The 22,704-nt window shown below is 41.8% G+C and overlaps 1 protein-coding gene across 4 annotated transcripts in view; it reads right to left on the reverse strand.

Annotated features, from left to right (window-relative positions):
- prkg1b (protein kinase cGMP-dependent 1b) overlaps positions 1-22,704 on the reverse strand; it is an 827,021-nt gene that overhangs the window by 614,138 nt on the left and 190,179 nt on the right. For all 4 annotated transcript variants that reach the window (XM_060841873.1, XM_060841874.1, XM_060841872.1 and 1 more), the window contains exon 2: positions 13,703-13,869. In XM_060841873.1, the coding sequence (XP_060697856.1) occupies positions 13,703-13,869 (167 nt within the window). The remainder of the gene's footprint in view (positions 1-13,702; positions 13,870-22,704) is intronic.

Genomic DNA, 22,704 nt, shown 5'->3' on the forward strand with positions numbered 1-22,704 from the left:
CAAATAATTTTAATCTTGAAACATTGACACAGTCACCTGGCTCTATACTGTTATTCTCAAATGTACCAATTAATCCTACTGCAATGGGCCAATTAAAACTCAATAATACAATTTATTTTTTGTATCGTTTTAGTGTGGTTGTCCTGGAATTTGGGCTTAATGCTTAAGTCCTGAATGTGGTGTCTATGGCTAGGATTTACCATTTTGAAATAAAAATATAGCAGCAAGTCTCTCAGATGGCATCAATACTGCCCATGATTAGAACTTGTTATCACACAATTACATGCTTCTCAGCTTATTATCTACACAAATGAGATGCTGTAGGAGTTCATCAGGGAGCTGTAGGAAGAAAATGAACTGCTGCACTCTACAAGGATACATCTGACTGTCGTTTTGCTGTACCTCACAGTCAGATGGGCATCACTCATTCTGTCACTGCACAGACATTGCAGACATGCCCAAAGACGGTATGATATGCAGTCAAGGGTTCACATCCACCTCATCCCCTTAAACTGCTAACACTTCCTTCCCACTGCACTTTCTACTTGGTACAGCTCACCATCTCATATTGGTAATGCACACTCTCAAAATTAGAGTGGTGATGGAAAAGCACAGCAGGTCAGGCAGCATCCAAGGAGCAGGAAAATCGACGTTTCGGGCAAAAGCCCTTCATCGGGAATGGGGAAGTAAGAAAAACCCAAAATCCCAGAGTCCAAGGTCTGCAGAGACTGGGCACCTGTTGAACCTCCTGCAGAAGTTGTGCCTCTGTATTCAGCCATTCAGAGACATGGTCAACCTGCAGAAAGTGACCAGGGAGGGGATGGTGGAACCAGGTAGGTGTACTGGAGACCATTGGTCAGCTACAATGTAGCTTGTTCTCATGCTCATTGTGGTCCCTCCAGCATGGAGACCCACATTCAGCATGGAGTGACATGGTGGCTCATTGGTTAACACTGCTGCCTCAGGCATCCGGGTTCGATTCCAGCCTTGGACGACTGTCTGTGTGGACTTTGCACATTCTCCCCGTGTTTCCTCCAGGTGCTCTGGTTTCCTCCCACAATCCAAAAATGGTCATGCTAAATTGCCCATAGTGCTAGGTGCATTAGTCAGAGGCAAATGGGTTCAGGTGGGTTACTCTTTGGAGGGTCAGTGTGGATTTGTTGGGCCGAAGGGCGTGTTTCCACACTGTAGGGAATCTAGTCCAATCTAATCTGAATCAACAGACACCTCCACCCCCCCCCCTCACCCCACCCCCGGTGGTTGCCACATCTCTCTAGCCATGGATCATCAGCATCAGCAAGGTAAGAGGGAGATGAGGCATGTATTAACAGGCTCCAAGAAGAAAAGCCCTGTCAAACAGTTGGCATTATCAAAAAGATACATAACATTTTATACCATGAGGTGTTAACAGTGAAAATGACTGTGCCAAGTTACTCCAAATTGGAGCCAAATTGAAAGAAGCAAATTCACACACTGTAAACTACAGTGTTGTCAGAGAGGATGCAATTAAAGCTCACTGCTTTCTGCAGCACTGTGGGGCTAGTGAGCGTATGAGGTGTATAATGAGATAGGTGAGGATGGGAGAGAGATTGGTAGTATTCACCAGGGAGCAGACTCCCTGATGTAGCAAAAACATTTGAGTCACAAGAGCCACTTTAACACAACATATAGGAGCGTACAGGAATGGAACTGCTCACTGTATTCCAGCTTCATCCATGCTAACATTGATCCAGAATACGTTTCTCCACATATTTTAGCTGTCACAGGTGAGACCATCAGACCCACAGTTGAAAGAGGGGGACAAAACCCAATATTTATTGCACAGATAAATCAAATCGAAAAGCAAGTCAATTCTTGAGATGTTTTTGGATTTGATTTATTGTTGTCAAATTTACCCAAGTATAGTGAAAAGTTTGGTTTTGTGTACAGTATAGGCAGATCATACCAGACAAAGTGCATTATGGTACTGGAACAGAGCAGAGAAGGTGCACATAGAACAAATTCAACATTAAGTTTAAAATTTGACAGTTCCATTCAAAAATCTAAGTGTGGAAGAAGCTGTTCCTGATGCAGAGGGCTGATAGCAAATCTGCAAGTAAATAATATCCAGAACGGAAAAAAATTCTCATCCCATTTTCATCATCCTGGAAGTGGAAAGCTCCAAACCTGTCCCAGAGCTTGTGATGGAGGCTGCACACCACTAGAGTGCAGAACATCCAGTCTGACTGTGTTCTGTCTGACCGATTCCTCACCTTCACGAGGCCAATGGTCTATGCACAGCAGAGTTGAGGACTGTGAAATGCCACAGAGATCCTCAGTAGCTCCCTGAAACAATCCATGAGCAAAGAAATTAATGGCAACTATTATCTTTGGGGTTACTGAAATGGAGTTGGTGCCCAGTCCCTGTGAGCACAGGTTCCCATACAGCAACTAGCAGAGGTTGTGACTCAATGGCTCAGAAGATCTTGTGTCATTGTTTAAACAGTTCTCTGCTATCTGCAGGTAGCTACACTTAAGCCTGGAGCTCCTGTTCCAAGCAGAGCTCTCCTCCTCCGTGAAGGCTGTTGTCCTGCTATATCTCCCTCAGGAGTTTGTCTAACAGCTGGTAGCAGCAGCTGTTGTTGTTGCTGATACAATTAAAGGGAGGATTACCCCTGACCACATCAAGGTTATGTCTCACCCGTAGACCAGCGTCTGCTCTATATGGTTCTGCATTGCTGTGGTTCTTGAGAGGACCGACATCACAGGAGCTTGGTAGAATGTACTATTGCTGACTTACTTTCTCCGGAACCCCAGGATGGCATTCTAAATGAGCCAATTGAAGGCAGATGGATAGTATTACACAAATACTGGACTCCTGATTACTAGAGTATGCCTTTTGGAGGCATCCAGTCCTGAACACTAAAACCCTTCCAAAAATCAAATACAATATTAATCAGTCCATCCCTCACTGCAGTCCCCCAACCCTACATTGGTCAGTTCATTTGACATTGACAAAGCAGCACCCTACGTGTAGTTGACTTTCTGACTGATATTGTCAGCTTCAGGATTTTGCATTTGCTGTGATGATTAAAAGGCTCCAACTGTGACCCATAATAACTACCCAGCCCTCCCCTGACCTCTCATCTCCTCTCCTGTATTACACTCCTGGTTTCCCTGATGACCCTTCAGCGTCTCTTCATTTCAGTTGAACGCCTTTACATCACCATGTATGCCCCTCCTTCCCACCCCTTTACATCACCATGTAAGCCTCTCCTTCCCACCCCTTTACATCACCATGTAAGCCCCTCCTTCCCACCCCTTTATGTCACCATGTAAGCCCCTCCTTCCCACCCCTTTACATCACCATGTAAGCCCCTCCTTCCCACCCCTTTACATCACCATGTAAGCCCCTCCTTCCCACCCCTTTACATCACCATGTATGCCCCTCCTTCCCACCCCTTTATGTCACCATGTAAGCCCCTCCTTCCCACCCTTTTACATCATCATGTAAGCCCCTCCTTCCCACCCCTTTACATCACCATGTATGCCCCTTCTTCCCACCCTTTTACATCACCATGTAAGCCCCTCCTTCCCACCCCTTTACATCATCATGTAAGCCCCTCCTTCCCACCCCTTTACGTCACCATGTAAGCCCCTCCTTCCCACCCCTTTACATCACCATGTAAGCCCCTCCTTCCCACCCTTTTACATCATCATGTAAGCCCCTCCTTCCCACCCCTTTACATCACCATGTATGCCCCTTCTTCCCACCCCTTTACATCACCATGTAAGCCCCTCCTTCCCACCCTTTTACATCACCATGTAAGTCCCTCCTTCCCACCCCTTTACATCATCATGTAAGCCCCTCCTTCCCACCCCTTTACATCACCATGTATGCCCCTTCTTCCCACCCCCTTCACCCCTGAGCCATTGCTCGTCGAGCTGCCAATAAAACTGGCCGCAGAGCAGAAAATAAAGTCACAAAAAGAAAAGACAACTCTATCTTCCATTCTGTATGACTTTAAGAATATGTTCCTCTGCCTCAATAATCCATTGGGTCTGAGAGGTCCCTAAATGGACTATGTACACTGTGCTATATTTAAAGGGCATTGAAAATATTTCACAAATATAAACACAGCACTTTGAATGTTTGACAATCAGTTAACATTGTACTTAAGTCCAGTCACAAATCTGAATCAGTCGTATTGCCTGTGATCAGGAATCATTATAATTAAATGGTAATGTTGCTGTGCTCTTTACAAGATTGATATGCAAAATGAAAACAAAATCCAGAGGCAATATCAGTTTGATGTTTTGCCAGGTGCTTGATTTTTGTGACCATGCTTCTAGTTCATTGAACATACTCAGAAGATTTCAATGCATTTGAAGTTTTAAAAAATATACACTCTCACAAAGTGGCATGGTGGCTCAGTGGTTAGCACTGCTACCTCACAGTGCCAGGGACCTGGGTTTGATTCCAGCCTCGGGTGATTGTCTGTGTGGAGTTTGCATGTTCTCCCCGTGTCTGCATGGGTTTCCTCTGAGTGCTTTGGTTTTCTCCCACAATCCAAAGATGTGCAGCTCAGGTGAATTGGCCAGGCTAAATTGCCCACTGTGTTAGATGCATTAGTCAGAGGGAATGGGTCTGGGTGGGTTACTCTTCAGTGGGTTGGTGTGGACTCGTTGGGCTGAAGGGCCAGCTTCCACACTGCAGGGAATCTAATCTGGAGCAGCTTGAAGCTGGACTTAACTGCCTTTACTGTCCTTTCACATTTAATGTAATAGTCATTCCTTACTAAAGTCAAAGTCATTGTCATGGTCACATAGAAAGGTAAAACAACCCCTCCTTACCTTTCTCATATCTATCCTTAACTGCCCAACTGTACTGTTCGGAGGGGTGTTCCAGGATTTTGACACTGTGAGAATGAAAGAACAGTAAGTGATATATTGTGAGATTTGGTACAGAGAGACCTGCGGGGCATCTTTCAGGTGGTGGTATTCCCTTGTGCATGACACCCTTGTTCCACTTGGTGAATCGGATCATGGGATGGCAAGTTGCTGTGATGAACTTTGTCAATGTTTTATCATGTCACCCCGGCAGTGTGAATGTTTAGGGTGCTGGATGGCCTGCCAATCAAGTCGACTGCTTTGTCTTGGATCGTTTCAGATCCCTGAGTGATGTTAGAGCTGCAACCATCCAGGCATCAACTGCATCAGCCAAGTCCCAGAGGAAACTCGATTATGTGAGCGACACAGGCGGAGAGTATTCCATTCAGATAATTGAATACCGGATAACACAGTTTAGCCAAGCATTGGGACCTTGCGATCTTGTTTTGATAATCTGAAATTTGGATAATTGAAGGCTGCTGTGCATATTGTAGGACACCCTTTTGACTCATTTCACTTGTTCTTGCAGGTGAGATGTAACAACAGCATGCAGTCAAACCTGGCTGCATCTTTTACCTAACGTGGAGGAGACCGTACTGACTGTCATGGAGAGTCTTGGAGGGGGCTGAACAGATTGATGAGCAGGCTATCTGCATAACTATATCCTCCACCCAGCATTGTTGGTAAGGTATCACTAGAGGTAGGAAATGAACACTTGGCTGGGTCAGCCTGCAGATGGCAGTGTATATAAATGCCCTGAGGGATTGGCAGTAATTCTATGAAGAGAGGGCCTACTGTCCTCTATTAGGATGACAATGCGCCTCACTGTGGCCATTCACCAGTGTCCTTCTTATACTCTCCCAGCTAGCCAGTCCACACTTCTGCTGCTCCAACTTGATGTGGTGTGTTCTGAAGCTGCACCATAGAGGATGAGACTTGCTCAACATCATCCTCAAAAAACATTTGCAGTCTCACAGTGTGACAATCTTAGAAATCACACAACACCAGATTATAGTCCAACAGGTTTATTTGGAAGCAATAGCTTTCGGAGCACTGCTCCTCCATCAGGTGATTGTGTGACATGAACAGCTTTCCACCAGCCAGAATCCACAGTCACTGGAGTAGCGCGGTTAAGGAACACTAGGCTAGGCAAAGATACCAAGGGGATGTTACAAGCTAAGCACTTTCTCAGGTGTCAGTCATCTGCTCAATTGTTTCTCCTATATTCCTATTTGACACCAATATAGGAACTGGAACATTACCCAATCAACTCTGTAAAGTCCTCCTCACTAACGTCCTGGACTTGTGCAGAGATTGAGACAGCTGTCCCACAGATGAATCAAGTAACAGCCTGACATAGTCATACTCACCAAATCACTCTTCTCATGCCCCAGGCATGACCATCATTGATGCTGTGCGTTTTGTGTCCCAGCAACAGGAAAGCCTGACATTAGGTATAAAGTCTGAAGGAGTGTCCTGAGAATTCTTAAAATTGGCTTCAGACCCCATGAATTCTCGGCATTAGGTCAAACATAGACAAGGAAACCTCCTCCTGTTACTGCTCCTAGCTGATGAATCATTAGCCATTCAAACTAAACACCAAACTACCAGTTGCAAATGCATCTGTTCATGATAGTATTGGTGGGGCAGCTACCACAGTTCTTATTAAGACAGAAGTCCATCTTCAAACTGACTTTAATCTCTGTTGGGTTGTGCTGCTACCACCATGCTACAATGGACACACATAGAGCAGCTCCAGCAGCTTAAAAATAGAAGTCCATGAGGCCATCAACAACAACAAAATTATATTCAAAAACAAACTGTAAATTGCTGCTTGGCACATCTAACGTAACCAGTGAGCCAAGGGTTCAACCCAGAGCATACCAAAAACAGCACTATGCTTATTAATGGAAATGAACATAAGTCTTTAGATACTAAGCTGTTCACGCAATAGACAAAGTCGCAATCAACACTCAAGCTTTAACTGAGGCAATAAGACAAATAACTAACATTCATGCTGCATAAATGCCAAGCAGTGACCAGCTGCAACAAGAGGATTTAACCATCTTACCTCGATATTCAATGGTATTACTGACTCCCCAACTATCAACATCCTGGAGACTACCACTGATGAGAAATTGAACTGGACTAGCCATAGTCATTATGGGGCTACAGGTCAGACCAGAGGCTCACCTCTTGACTCCCCAGCAACCGTCCACCACTACAAGGTAGAAATGGAGTGGGATGGAATACTCACCATTTGCCTGAATGAATGCAGCTTCAACAACACTAAAGACCCACGTATGCAAATCCCAATCATTGTTGGAGAGAGTGAATGGTTAATGCGAAGTAGCTCTGTAATAGCAGTGTATATGCATCCAAGATATACTATTGAATCTTTTCAGACTTGATAGTGATTGCCACCTTCCAAAGATGCAGTCTGTGTTCCATTAATGCAGAGATCTCAGATCAGCAGGCAATGTGCCTTTTAACAATCTGGTGATGTTCCTATTAAAGTACCTGCCTCCCCTTCAGTAGACACAGCTGTAGTAAAAGTAACAGCCTAGGTAAAAACAAGGACTGCAGATGCTGGAAGCCAGAGTCTAGATTAGAGTGGTGCTGGAAAAGCACAGCAGGTCAGGCAGCATCCGAGGAGCAGGAAAATTGACGTTTCGGGCAAAAGTCCTTCGGCTTTTGCCTGAAATGTCGATTTTCCTGCTCCTTGGATACTTCCTGACCTGCTGTGCTTTTCCAGCACCACTCTAATCTAGACTAAAAGTAACAGCCTGTTTGCTATCACTGTACCTTTTGATCCATACAGTAAGCACAGGAACCATACAAAATGCCAGTCTGTGGTCTTACAGCAATATAATACCTGTTGTCACATAGACAGGAAGAATAGAGAAGCCAAATACTATAAATGTAGAAAGACTGCAGTAAGCAATAGAGCAGAGGGATTTAAGGCCTCGTCTAGGAATCACAAAAAAACTAGCATCCAAGTTCAGCAAGTGATGACACAAATGGAATATTGGCCTTTATTTCAATGGGAATGGAATATAAATGTGGGGAGAATTTGCCAAAACTCTACATGGCACTCACTATTCAACAGCTGGAATACTGTAAATAGTTTTGGGCCCCTTACCTAAGGAAGGATATCTTGGAATTGGAGGCAGTCCAATGAAAGTTCCTTTGGGTGATCCCAGGTATGTAGCTCTGTCTTATGATGAGAGGTGGAGTAGATTGGACCTGTACTCATTGGAATATGGGGGAATGAGAGGCAATCTTATTGAAACATACAAGATTCTTTGAGGACTTGACAGGTTAGATCTGGAAAAGCTGTTTTCCCTTGTGGGAGAGCCTAAGACCAGTCAGCATAATCTCAGAATAAGGTGTATCACATTTCAGACAGATGAGAAGGAATTCTTTCTCTCAAAGGATTGTGATTCTGTGGAATTCTTTCCCACAGAGGGTTATTGAGGCTGAGATAGCCAAATTTTTGATGAATGAGGAAATCAAGAGTTGCGGGGGAAAAGACAGACAAGTGAAGTTGAAGGTTATGAGATCAGCCATGACTGCATTCAGTGGTGGAGCAGACTCAATGGGCTGAAAGGCCTAACTTCAGCTTCTATGTCTTATTGTCATTAATAAACATTAAGACATCTTTCTCAATAAGAACAAAATCTTTATGGTATATGCTACAAGGACTAACATAGGGAATGATTTGGAGATGCCAGTGTTGGACTGGGATGTCCAAAATTAAAAATTACACAATACCAGGTTATAGTCCAACAGGTTTGTTTAGAAGCACTAGCCTTTGGAGCGCTGCTCCTTCACCTGATAAAGGAGCAGCTCTCCGAAAGCTAATACCTCTAAATAAACTTATTGGACTGGTATTGTGTGATTTTCGACTAACATAAGGAAAGCAGATACGTTATACTGGCAATGGTGTTTTACACAAAAACCACATTAACCTTCAAGGCTAACAGGAAGCAGCTTCATAGCAACATTAACACATGCAAGCTCTTTTCCAGGTCAACACCATCCTGATTTGGAATTACATCACCATTCCTTCATAATCATTTGGCCAAGATCCTTGAACTCTCTTACTAACAGCCCTGCAGATGTCTCTACATCACATGGACTGCAGTGGTTTAAGACCTTCTGGTGGACAAAGAAGAATCAACAACAGATATATTGGCATTCCAATCCTGTGAATGAATTAAAAGTAGAAATATCTAGTGTTCCCTTTAATACTGGAATGTCCCTAACACAGTAACAGAGCACATCACCGTGAGCCAGTGAAGGGATTTGTGTCTCTACGACTCCAAACTCAAGTTTTACGTGATTCACATTTTTTTTCTGTTCTGCCATTGTAACTGTTCTACTTCAAGGTCATTATCATTGTTCGTTCTTTCTCCAGTACCACAGATGCTGCTATTCAGTTCCCCTGGTTAATGTTCTCTAATTTTTTTTTGCTATTATCTCCATGACAACTAGCAACATTATTAGAGCTGCCTAGGAATTTGGCCTGGATAGCAAGTTCCTCCAACAACTGTCCTCATTACACTATTTGAAAAAAAATCCAGAATTTATGACGCCATTAAAGCTGAAATGTGGGACAAGATACTGTATTCGGATTATTTGGAATAGAACCCTGGCACCAAGGAGCTCTGGCAGCCTCCCTCCAAGTCAGATCCCGATGTTTCTTCCCCGTGGTCTTTAAATCAACTTTGTGGCCTGTTAACCATCAACTTCTCAACAGCAATTACCTTCTCAGTCTTTCCAGCAAGATTCTCATCCCATGCTGAAATGGGAAATGAGCACACGGCCTGACATTCAGAATTGGGAGGAGGCCAAGATGATTCATTCACTTGGCATTTCTTGCAGAAGATGATGGTGAGCAGTTTTTGCCTTGTTTTGTGCATTGGTGCTCCTCCATCATTGGGATTGGATGCTTTGTCAAGCTTCCTCCTCCAATTCATTGTATTGTTGCCATTGCCATTCACAAGTAGATGTGGCAGGATTGCAGAGTTTTTAATCTGACCAGTTGGTTGGGGGATTGCTTTAGCCATTTATAGCAAGTTGCTTCTGTTGTTGACATCTCATTTCCAGGAATGCCTGAGCATGTCCTCCTGCACTCCTTGTTGAATTAGATTCGATACCCCAGCTTGCTAGTAATGGAAGATTGATATATACTGGTACTAGGTTCGCGATTCTGGTGAAATACAACTTGCAGTCTACAGAGCAAAGAAGACAGAACCACATTTCTCTCAGCAGCAATTTCCTGCTCAGCTTGGAGCAAAGTGAACTCCCATTTCGAATGGGATTAACTCCTGGTGTATTTTGTTTTATTCTATGATGGAAACATGTTGACCCACATGCGTGAACCATCCTGATAAAGGATATTGAACATCCATTCAAGTGCCTCATAAATGCACAGATGCAGCTTTCCAGTAGATAGCACCACTTCTTTCTATGGGGCTGTTTGGTATCAATATATTATTGTCCTGGCTAAAATCAGATCTACAAAATACAGTTTCTAACTTCAAATGTTTGTGCCATTTGCTGATTGCACTGATAATGTCTGAAAGCATGGGTTCATATTTGTGTCCTTATTATATTGGTTCATTCACAGCCTTTAAGAATTTTTTTTCTATTAAATTTACTAATAAAGCTGCCATTCTCCCGGATGATCACAGTGCTGTTTTCTCATGAGAGAGAAAGATGGCTGGTGGTGGTTTAACCCGAGGGTCACTGTGCCTCAGCCAAGGAGGGGGGAGGTTGAGATGGTGGAATCTTCCTGTTTCAAACAGTCACAACTTTTATAACCTGGGTGAGGAGAATGGCAGTATAGTCAGGTCACAGAATGTGAGCAACTCCAGCTCAAACAAATCTTCAGAAAATGCTTGATAATGATTTTGGTGGCTATTTATCCACTTTCTGATCTAGCATCTGGACCTAGTCTTTTCTTTGAGAACATGAAAGAGATTTGATATTTCTTGGTTTTGGGACAATGCTCACATTCCAAGAAACTGTGGCAATAGCACATTGGATTTATTTACTCTCCTGAACTAAATCTGTGCAATTCCACATGCACAAAAACTACAAACAATCCTTAAGAAGCCATTCCGTTGCAAATGCATTTTCAATGTGATGCAACTGCCATGCATTGTTAGAAAAATGCATAAGCTAAAGGTTAAAAAATAACACTTTAAACAGCAATATGAACTTGAAATTAGAATAGGAATTTGTTTTGAACTTAAGACTTCCTGAATTTATGTTCAACTTTTGTGTCCTACTTGTTGGGTCAAATAATCAATACATCATAGCACACCATTAGCATTTGAAAAACGTTAGCACCATTCTAGGTCAACACTTCATCTGAATTACTTTCCTGCAGTGTGTGTTCTGGAACTGAAAGTACATGGGCATTCAAACATGCCCTATCATCACGTCAATGGAATGAAGGGAAAATTGGCCAGTACCCAGGTATGCTGGGTTCAGACTTGGCATCACACGTACAGAATGATCTTGTGAAGTTGAAACCTCTAACCACTCTTGCAAGGCCGCAGTGAGGGAAAGGCTCTCGGTCACAATTACTTCCCATACCTTCAGTTGAACCCAGTATACTAATGGCACAGTCACAACTGTTGAGAATAGCATACTGACTGAGCAGAGAACAGATGTGTGGATCACTTCGGTTTATTGGTAAAACCAATCCTTTGTACAGCATTAGTGGAATTACAGGTGCCTCAGCTGTCCCGTTTTGCAGGTTCTGACCAATGATTGGCAGCTTTCCATGATGTGTGGTGGGAGTCAGCAACAAAAGTCTAGGGCAGACTGGCATCAAACTGGCAAGCTACTTTCAGGTACCAGTGACACTATGAATAGAGAGATTACAAGCATTGACAGTCTTGAGAATGAACTCATAAACTCATTTAGGAAGAATGGGTCTATGATGTTCTTGCACACGCAAAGTTAACCTTGTACACATTCCTCATAGATGAGAGTCGAATAGAGATGCAAATTAAACTAGCCTTGCAGACACTCTGGAGGACAGTGCGAACCTAAATCTGAACTAATACTAAAAGCTGCAAATCTATTGAGGAGAAACCAGACCTCTCTCCCAACATTTGTACGTATGTCACACCAGAAATGATTCTTCAGCCTTTTTGATCACACTAATTCACAGAGAGCAATGAGGGAATGATTATTTAACAAATCTAAAACAACTTGCAATGGAAAACAGACAATTGGGCTTTGATTTGGACTAAATGGGCAATCTTTAAAAAGGCATGAGGCTGCCAAACAAGTCATATGGACTGAATGTATGGGTGTCCCAGAATCATTTTTTACATTGGATATTTCTTTCCAAAAGGTGTAGTTTGATCAAATTTTAATTTAGCATTACACTAAATTGCAAAAAATACTATTTCTAAATCACAGCAGAGTCCTTACAAGAACATTTTTGGCATAAAAATGCTGGATAATCATTGTTGTCCAATTTCAAAGCAGGAGATATAAGATCCTTTGTTGATGCTAAAAGTTTCCTTCCTCCTTACTTAATCCTAAGCAATAAGATAACATGGAAAAAAATCAATAGTTAATTGAAACAGTGCAATTGTCTACAATGTTCTCACAATTAAATTACCCCCTACGTGAGCCAATGTCTGAAGATTAGCATTCACAACTCCTTCATTATCAGTTAACTGCATGGTGCAGCTGAGAGTATAACTGATGTTATGGGCAACTGACTGTTGTCTGTTATGTAGGTGTTAGATACATAAATGGTGGCTCAGTGATTTGTAATCATAGAAATCCTACAGTGTGGCAGCAGACCAATTGGCCCAATGAGTCCACACTGACCCACCAAAGAGCATCCCACCCAGTCCCACCTCCTTACCCTATCCCTGGAACCCTGCATTTTTCATGGCTAATCCACTTAAACTGCACATCTTTGGACTGTTGGTGGAAACCAGAGCATCTGAAGGAAACCCACGCAGACTGGGGGAGAATTTCCAAACTCCACACAGACAGCAATGCTGCCCCAAATTGTATATTTCTTGATTCCATTGTGACTGTTGAATTAGTAGCACATACTTTAAAATGAAATTGCTTTTTGCATGGTTGACACAATCCTTCAAAAGTCAGGACAAGGAGAGACTGCTAATGTTAATATTTCCAGGAGCGCCCTTCACAGAAAATGATTGCCTACAACACCGGCCTATGATTAGCATCAAAAATAGTAATTTAACTCCAGACCCATGAGGAGTTGTGGGATCACAGAGCAACTGAGGTGAATGATAAAGATGCATTTAAGGGAAAGCTAGATAAACATGACTGGAGGGAATAGGAAGCTATGCAGGTAGAGATAGATGAAGGAAACTTGTGCTGATTATAAAGAACAGCACAAACCATTTGGGCAAATCATCTTTCTCTGCAGTTCGATTGAATCCAACCATGTAAATTACTGTGACTCATTAAAATGGAGCTGCAATACTTTCAATAAATAAATTGAAAAGAAGATCTCATAGCAAGTGGATGATCAGTTACTGCCTAAGTGATAATGGTTAAATGCAGTCCTCGTTTATAATAATGATATACTGTATTGGAAACAATACAAACATATTGCAGAATTATTTCCTCCTTATACTCTGCAAAGGAAATCCATTCCTAATATAATCACTCCACAACTAATTTTTATTGTAAAGGATTTAAGAAAAATAATAGCAATTTACTCAATGAACATAAAGGTGATTATTCTGAGGCAAGTAGTCCTAGTGCAGACTCCTTTAGATCTGTTGGTGCAGTATTAAAAATTCAAATAACTTACCTTCCATTACATAAACCAGAGATCCCACATCACCCTCTTTGATAATACAGCTGTCCTTGGCATATTCTACTGGGTACATGCAGTCTACAATTTCTTGAATCTGAGACAACTCCAGATTTTTCATGAAGTCATTATCCAGGATCGCTTCCTTAATCAGTTCTTTGGACCTAAAGTTAAAGAAATTGAAAGTTATCAGCAGGAATTCTAATGAACAGCACACCAGTCGCAAATAGAATGAAAACGTCTTGCCATAAAGAAGTTTGCAAAATCCATCCAAACAGGATGAACAGTAAGTGGTGTTTATGAAATGTTGCTTACAATTAATATTAGGGAAAAAAATGGAAAGAGGCAATTTTTGAAAATAAGGGTCTTTCATTTAGGATAGAGATGAGACCTTTTTTTATCCCCTTTTAATGAGTCACAGTAATTTACATGGTTGGATTAAATAGAACTGCAGAGAAAGACAATTTGCTCAAATGGTTTGTGCTGTTCTTTATAATCAGCACAAGCTTCCTTCATCTATCTCTACCTGCATAGCTTCCTATTCCCTCCAGTCATGTTTATCTAGCTTTCCCTTAAATGCATCTTTATCATTCACCTCAGTTGCTCTGTGATCCCACAATTCCTCATGGGTCTGGAGTTAAATTACTATTTTTGATGCTAATCATAGGCATCAAAAATCATAGAATTCTCTTACTCAGACAATGGTAGAGGCAGACTAAGAGAATATTTTTAAGCAGGAGTGGATAGGTTCTTGATTAACATGGGAATCAAAGTTGATTGGGGACAGACAGGTATGTGGAGTTCAGTTCACATTCAGAACAGTCATGATCTTGTTAAATGGCAGATCAAGCTCAAGGGGTTGAATGGTTTACTCCTGCTCAGAAGATGAATATTCAAATGTTTGTATAATAGTCTGGAAGTAAAGCCTGAAAATATCAATGCCACCATCTGTAACTCTTCATTGGTTTAAACACACTTCCTAATGGTGATTTAATTGCTTTCATCTTGACTAATGTGCCTAGTTTAAAGTAGAATCTCAGTACAATAGAAATCATCTCTGGCTATGAAAAATATAATCAAAGAGGAAAGACAAATAATACATTTTACTGAGATAAAACTGACCATAAACTTGATGTTAAAATATCAGCCCCTCTTTCTGTACAGTGATGCAATGCATCAGGCAAATGACAGCTGTACAAAGGATAAAGCAGAGAATAACCCAGTGTAATAGTTTGAACTGGGTAAAATCGTTACTGACACCATAGACCAACTTGAAAGGTACGAGCAATATGAAAGTATGTTTGGAGTCCACCAGCACAATTCAAAGTGTAGACGCGTGCTCTATTTACAGTAGGGAATCGTGAAAGTACTCCAAAGACTGAAGACAATGAAGGTAGGTAATGCAAGCAAAGAAATTGTTGGGGATGGCCAAACCAAACAAAAACTGCAAAAACATGTCATTGGTCCTTGAGATCCATAGCATTGCACTTTAAATTAAAAATCAACTTGTAGAAATAACTTGTGTTTAGAAAATTCCTCCCCCACGTTTTCTGATCATTGAAACAATTGCAGCTTTCAAGGCAGATATATTTCTATGAAGTCAGGGTATCAATGGCTAACAGTAAAGGTGCAAAAAACAAGGTGTGATCTGCATTGATCATTGCGCTGCTTATGTCTCGTTGCTATATGCAGCTTGTTTATTGTGCTGTACCATCTCTGTTGGATTGTTTTGCAGTGATACATATCTGCATCTTAAGGCAGCATTGATTTTTTTTACATTATTCCCTGCGTAGTAACATCTAGGTTGTTGCACAGTTGCTCGCCTACGCAGTTTTAAGGGAAATTCAGCAACTATTCAATTGAATAATTAAGTGATACAGATTCAAGGGGCTGAAGAACCTACTCCTGTTCCTAATATTCATACATCACAAAATTCACACCTAGGCAAGGCTCTGAAGTGCATTTGTTGTTATGAAGACAGATATTTAAAATTTATCTTCCAAGTACTTGTCTCATTTCCAATATATTTGCTTAGTTCACAGTAAAATTAAAGTAAACATCAACAGACAGATCCTAACATTTATCATTTTAGAATATTAAATGCTGATTTGTTTATCTTCACTTGGAATTTTATGAAACATTTTTATTGAACAATTATACTATTGAGGATTACCATTTCCTGCTTGGAGTCCATTTTGTGATAACAGGTCCATTAGAATTGTCAATAGATTTCCAAAGAACAAGACATACTGCTCGTGATGAAAAGTCAGGCAGCAATTAATGCTGGTCCCAAAGGCAATAATATGCAGCTGCAATATTGAAGGAACAAAACAATGATGACTTGAACTGTCTTGTAACTTTATGACTATTCTAGAAAAGTGTTGCAAAAGTGAAAGATCACTTCGCTCAAATTTACACAATGAATTTGAACGACCGTGAATTTTGACATGATTCAGTGAATGCCATAATGGAAACACTCTGCACTGAATAATGGCAGTAGTCCTGGAATACTCCAATATTCCTGTGCACCACGTTAATTATGCCTCACATGAGATGTCAGATAAACCTTTAATAGATTCAAACCACATGACCAAATGGAATAAAACTCTCAGTCTCCATCTTACTGAAGTCTTCCAACATGACACACTGGGGAAGTATGCTACTATACATCTGAATTGCCCATCTTGAGCCCAGTGCCTAAGAATGCATTGTACATCTGTAATTACCAAGAGCTGTATTAAAGTCCATTGAAGTCTTGGAGAACAGGTGACCCCTGTTTCACCATCCTAAGTTTGCACCATGATGAAAGGAGGGTTCTCTTCATTCCACTTCAAACAAGGAACTAGGAGCAGGAGTAGAGATATTTGGCCATTTGAACCTGTACCAGTACTCAACATGATCATAACTAATGATATTTCTCAGTGCCATATTTCCACTATTTCTCTATACCTCTCAATGCCTTTAATAATATTTAAAAATATATCCATCTCACTCTTCAACTTATGCAGTAACTTGGCCTCCACAGCCTTCTGTGGTAGAGAATTCTATGGGTTCACAACCCTTTGATTGAAGATATGCTTCCTCAATATTTATGGCATATCCCATATCCTGAGACTATGACTCCTGCACTGAGACTCCCCAAACAAGAGAAATATCCTTCTTGTTCCTCGTCTGTACAGCCCTGTGAGAATTTTACACACTTTAAGCAGGACCCTTCTCATTTTTTTCTAAACTTCATGAATACAGGTCCAGTTGAGCCAATCTCTTCTCATTGGACAGTCCTGTGATCCCAAGTATCAGTCTAGTGAACTTTCTCTGCACTCCCCCTATGGCAAGTATATCCTTTCTCAAGTAGAGTGACTAAAACTGTAAGCAGTAGTCCAGGAGTGGTTTCCCCAAGGGTGTCTATAACTGCAGTAGGACCTCCCTACTTCTGAACCCAAATTCTCTTGGAATGAAGGCCAATATACCATTTGCCTTTCTAATGACTTGCTGCACCAGCCTGTCTGCTTTAATTTATGGGTGTACAATGAACACCCAGATCCCTTTGTACATCCACACTTCCAAGATATCACATCAAAGTATGTTTGTTTCTGACAATGTTATATGTCTCGTCTCTGGAGCTAATACTATCCCTAATTTCTTTCACATGCCATAGTTAAACCACTTTTTCTGTTTATTTCTATGCCAAACTAAATAAATAATTGTTGCAATTCATGCAAATGTTCTGCAAATATTAACCATCATGTATCCACCATCAACCCCTTGAGTAAGGTTCCTCAAACCATTCTTGGCAATGTGCACCTCATATCCTCATAGTTTACTTATTCAGATCCAGGGCCACAGTTTAAGATTTGATGGTTTCACTCTCCAGCTAAATGAAGAATCCAATCAGATTGTGATCACACTTCCCCAAGAGACCCCACGTTAAAAGATTCTTAATTAACCCTTTCTCATTGCACAGTATCCAGTCTAAATGGTCTTGAGTTGATTCCTCAATAATTTTGTCCAAAAAACAAACTATTGTGCATGCGCTCCAGGAAATCATCCTCTACAATATCATTGCTCGTTTGGTTTTTCCAACCTGTATGTAAATTAAAATCACCTATGATGACAGTTGTACCTCATAGCCGGCATCTATGATTTATTGTTTAATGCCTTCCCTTACATTTCCACTTCTGTTTATGGGCCCATGGACAACCCTCAGTAATATTTTCTGTCCCTTGATGCTGCTTATCTCCACCCACTCAGCCTCCACATCATAACTTTCCGAGCCAAATATCCTTCCACATTATTGAATTAATTGGCAAGAATGAGATTTCTGACTTGAACTGTGTAGTGACAAATGGGACAGAGTAAAAATACAGTATTCCCCCAGGGTGTGGGGATAAGGGTCAACAAGCAGACCAACCCAATCATGGCCATCCCTCTGTAGATGCTGCCATTGTATTGATGCAAAGGGCTGCTGAGGGCAGTTGTACATTAAGAGAGATAGTGGGCAGGGAATTTTGTGTGTGGAGGCTGGAGATCAAGCTTACAAAAGCCCAGAGATAAAGGAAAATTGAGAAATTCCTATATCTGATTTTCTTCTTAAGAAACAGAATAATTTTACACCGCTGCAATTTGACTGCTACATTTGATCTTAGAGTGAACTATTTTGCTCCGGTTTGTGACATACTCTGGGTCAAAGAGCAGAGTCATTGAGGTATACAGTACAGAAATAGGCCTTTCAACCCAATCTTCCCATGCTTAAACTGAAATAGTCCCATTTGCCTGCATTTGGCCCATACTTACCTAAACTGTTCCTACCTATGAATATGTCCAAACAGCTTTTAAATGTCGTAGTTAGAGGTAGAGCGATGACTTGATGGGAAATTTAAGTTTTGGGAGTTCTACCAAATGTTACAGTGTGGAAATAAGCTCTTCGGCCCAAGAAGCCCACACCGACTCTCCGAAGAACAACCCACCCAGACCCATTTCCCTACATTTACCCCTTCACCTAACCCTACGGGCAATTTAGCATGCCCAATTCACCTAACCTGCACATTTTTGGACTGTGGGAGGAAACCGGAACACCCGGAGGAAACCCACGCAGACATGGGGAGAATGGGCAAACCACACAGACAATTGCCTGAGATGGGAATTGAACCCAGGTCTCTGGCGCTGTGAGGCAGCAGTGCCAGCCACTGTGCCGGTGTTGGACTGGGGTGTACACAGTTAAAAATCACACAACGTCTGGTTACAGTCCAACATGTTTAATTGGAAGCATTAGCTTTCAGAGTGCTGCTCCTTCATCAGGTGATTGCTGAAGGAACAGTGCTCCGAAAACTACCAAATATTGTGTTTGTCTGAGAGATGTGAGAGAGACTATTTGGGCAAAAAAAAGGATAATTTCCACTGCAAGCAAGTATAGTGTGAAAACAGACAGTTTGCCCTGTGGGAACTGAAAGACATGCATCTCCCAGTGGGTCAGATGAGACCAGGTTAAGACAAAATGATTTTGATTCCAAAGCCACAATTGGATCACAACATTTTTGAGCTGATAGGTGCCAGAGTGGGGGAAGGCAAGATCTGGAGAATTTGACCTGGTTTGTGGCAGGCACTGATGTTTCACTGAAAGCTTTTATATTTGGACTGTTCAAGATATATCAAGTCAGCAATTGTGTTCAAAACTTTTCCAGAAACTGCTGTGAAAAGATGGGGAAAAGAGTTTTAAGCTTGGAGGTTTGGGACCATCGAACAAATGTACCCTTGTAAGAGAACTAGACAGAATTTACTAGTGTGAACAGAGAGTAATTATGCTTGATATAAATGGGTTGGTCAGATGGGCTGAGCAGTTTCAAATGGAATTCAATCCAGGGGCGGCAAGGTGGCTCAGTGGTTAGCACTGCTGCCTCACAGTGTCAGGGATCCAGGTTCAATTCCAACTTCAGGTATCACTTTGTGGAGTTTGCACATTCTCCCTGTGTCTGGGTGGGTTTCCTCCAGGTTCCTCCCATAATCCAAAGATTAGGTGGATTGGCCATGATAAATTGCCCAATAGTGTTCAGCAATGTGTAATTTAAGTGGGTTAGCTGTGGGAAATGCAGGGATAGGGTCTGAAAAGTGGCTCTGGGTGGGATGCTCTTCAGAGAGTCACTGTGGACTTGTTGGACAAAATGGCCTGTTTCCACACTGCAGGGATTCAGTGATTTTTGTGAGGGATGATGCACTTGGGAATGTATGGTGAAGAGTAGGACCCTGGTAAGAAAGTAGCAAAGCGACCTTACTGTAAACATCCACTATCTCTCAGGATAGAAGGACAGGTAGATAAGATGGTAAAGAAAGCATGTGGGATACTTGCTTTCACGATCCAAGGCATAGAACATCAGATCAGGGAGGTTATGCTGGAACTGTATAAAATGCTAGTTAGGCCCAAGCTGAAGAATTGTGTGCAATTCTGGAATCTACATTATAGGAGGGATTTGATTGCACTGGAGAGAGTGCAGAGGACATTTACTAGATGTTACCTGGGTTGGAAAGTTTCACATATAAAAAGAGACTGGATAGACTGAGATTGTTTTCCCTGGAGCAGAAGCGACTGACAGAGGACATGACTGAGATATACAAAGGTATGAGGGGCATAGGCAGGCTAGACAGGAGGAAGTGAGGACTGCAGATGCTGGAGAGCAGAGTAGACTGGAAGAAATATTTCCCTTTGGTGGAGGAATCAGTGACGGGTGGGGCATGGATTTAAGGTAAAGGATACAAAGTTTAGAGAGGATGTGAGGTTTTTTTTAATTCACAAAGTGGTAGGAATCTGAAAAGGATGGTAGAGACAGAAATCTTCCTAACATGTAACAAATATCTAGATGTACACATGCAATGCCAAGGCATACACAGTGTGCTGTAGATCTCTATGGGCCTATGAGAATGCTCAAGTGTCAAATTGAGGGACCTTAAAGATAAACAGATGTCTCTGCAGTTAAGCAGCACAGTGGAAGCTGCACAAGCACCCCTCAACACAGAAAAGGATGTAAACAAAGAGTTAGAGACCTATATCTGAAAGTTGAGCAGGGTCGGGTGGATAACTAAGCTGCATTCCAGGTAATGGTCAGCCAGATTAGATTTGATTCCCTACAGTATGGAAACAGACCATTTGGCCCTCCGAAGAGTAACCCACACAGACCCATTCCCCGATCCTATATTTACCCCTGACTAATGCACCTAACACTATGGGCAATTAAGTATGACCAATTCACCTGACCTGCACATCTTTGGATTGTGGGAGGAATCCCACGCAGACACAGGGAGAATGTGCAAACTCTATGCAGACAGTCGCCCGAGGCAGGAATCGAACCCAGGTCCCTGGCGCTGTGAGGCAGCAGTGTTAACCACTGAGCTACCATGCCACTGATCATAGTACATATACAATTGAAAATTCGGGAGCTACAGGGTCAGCTGAGGCAGTGAGATACTGTTGCGTTGGCAGTAACAGCTTGACTTACAGGAGAGGTAGAACAGCGGCATGATAAACATTTACTATCATCTAATAGGGTCATAGAGTCATAGAGACGTACAGCATGGAAACAGACCCTTCGGTCCAACCCGTCCATGAAACCCAGATATCCCAACCCAATCTAGTCCCACCTGCCAGCACCCGGCCCATATCCCTCCAACCTTTCTTATTCATGCACACATCCAAATGCCTCCTAAATGTAGCAATTGTACCAGCCTCCACCACATCCTCTGGCAGCTCATTCCATACACGTACCACCCTCTGTGTGAAAAAGTTGCCCTTTAGGTCTCTTTTATATCTTTCCCCTCTCACCCTAAACCTATGCCCTCTGGACTCCCCGACCCCAGGGAAAAGACTTTGTTTATTTATCCTATCCATGCCCCTCATAATTTTGTAAACTTCTAGAAGGTCACCCCTCAGCCTCCGATGCTCCAGGGAAAACAAGCCCCAGCCTATTCAGCCTCTCCTGTGGAAGGACACAAAGATGAAGCTAGGGAACAGGTAATGATTATATTTAATTCAGGTTAATTTGGTGAGCACATTACTTGATGTGCAGAAAAAAGTTGAAGTTTGTGAAGTGTGACTTCTAAGCCTGGATTCTGTCCAGCCAGCATTTTACATCTAGTAGTTAATGCATAGCTACATGGAGGTGAGGTTGAGATTTAACTGGACATACCACCACAGGAACTGTGTAATGGTTTCTCATGGGAGAACAATCGTTCTCAGTTCAGGAATAGGTGTCCCTATACCATTACCAAGGATGGGATTACAACCTCAATTTAAGGGGAAGCTGGGATCCTGGCCTGAGAGTGAAGGATTCAGATAAATGTGGCTATTTAGTCAATACAAAGACCAGAATGAAAATGTTTGTGTGGGTTTACCCAGACTTGGTGATCAAAGATGTTGAAAGGATATTCCAGAGCACACCCAACCTCACAATTAGGCCAACTGTTGATCATGCCATGGTGATGAATGGCACCAGTAGTTTTTACGTTGTTAGAGACTGTATTTGAGCTTTAACAAACAAACATAAAGCCACAAACCACCAGCAAGTCTGCCACCAGATTGCAAAGGAGAAAGAAAGTTGGCACTTGAAGTCAAATGTGACTTCTTCAGATGTTTAACAGTGACTACTATTGTATAAATGACATCCTGTTATATGGCAAGATCTTGGACAAATATTGAAATATTTTCAAACCTCTCATTGAGATCCATGTAAATGTTTAAATAGACTTCAAGCATTGTATTTTTTAATAATTCATAGAAATTGGCTTCTGTATTTTTTTCCTTTTCAAATCTCTGATGTTGTAAATGAATTGATGTTTGTTGACTGTTATATTGTATAAAGAGCCACACACATTACACAAATTCCAAAATGACAAATGACTAAAAACTCACTGTGATTCTTAACAGTATGCTATCAACCATATACCAATGAAAATATGAATCCCCACAAAACAGACTGAAGTATTAAAATGATCATAACCACAGGTCAGCAGCC

Source organism: Hemiscyllium ocellatum, chromosome 22, assembly GCF_020745735.1.
Source record: "Hemiscyllium ocellatum isolate sHemOce1 chromosome 22, sHemOce1.pat.X.cur, whole genome shotgun sequence".
Classification (NCBI taxonomy): Eukaryota; Metazoa; Chordata; class Chondrichthyes; order Orectolobiformes; family Hemiscylliidae; genus Hemiscyllium; species Hemiscyllium ocellatum.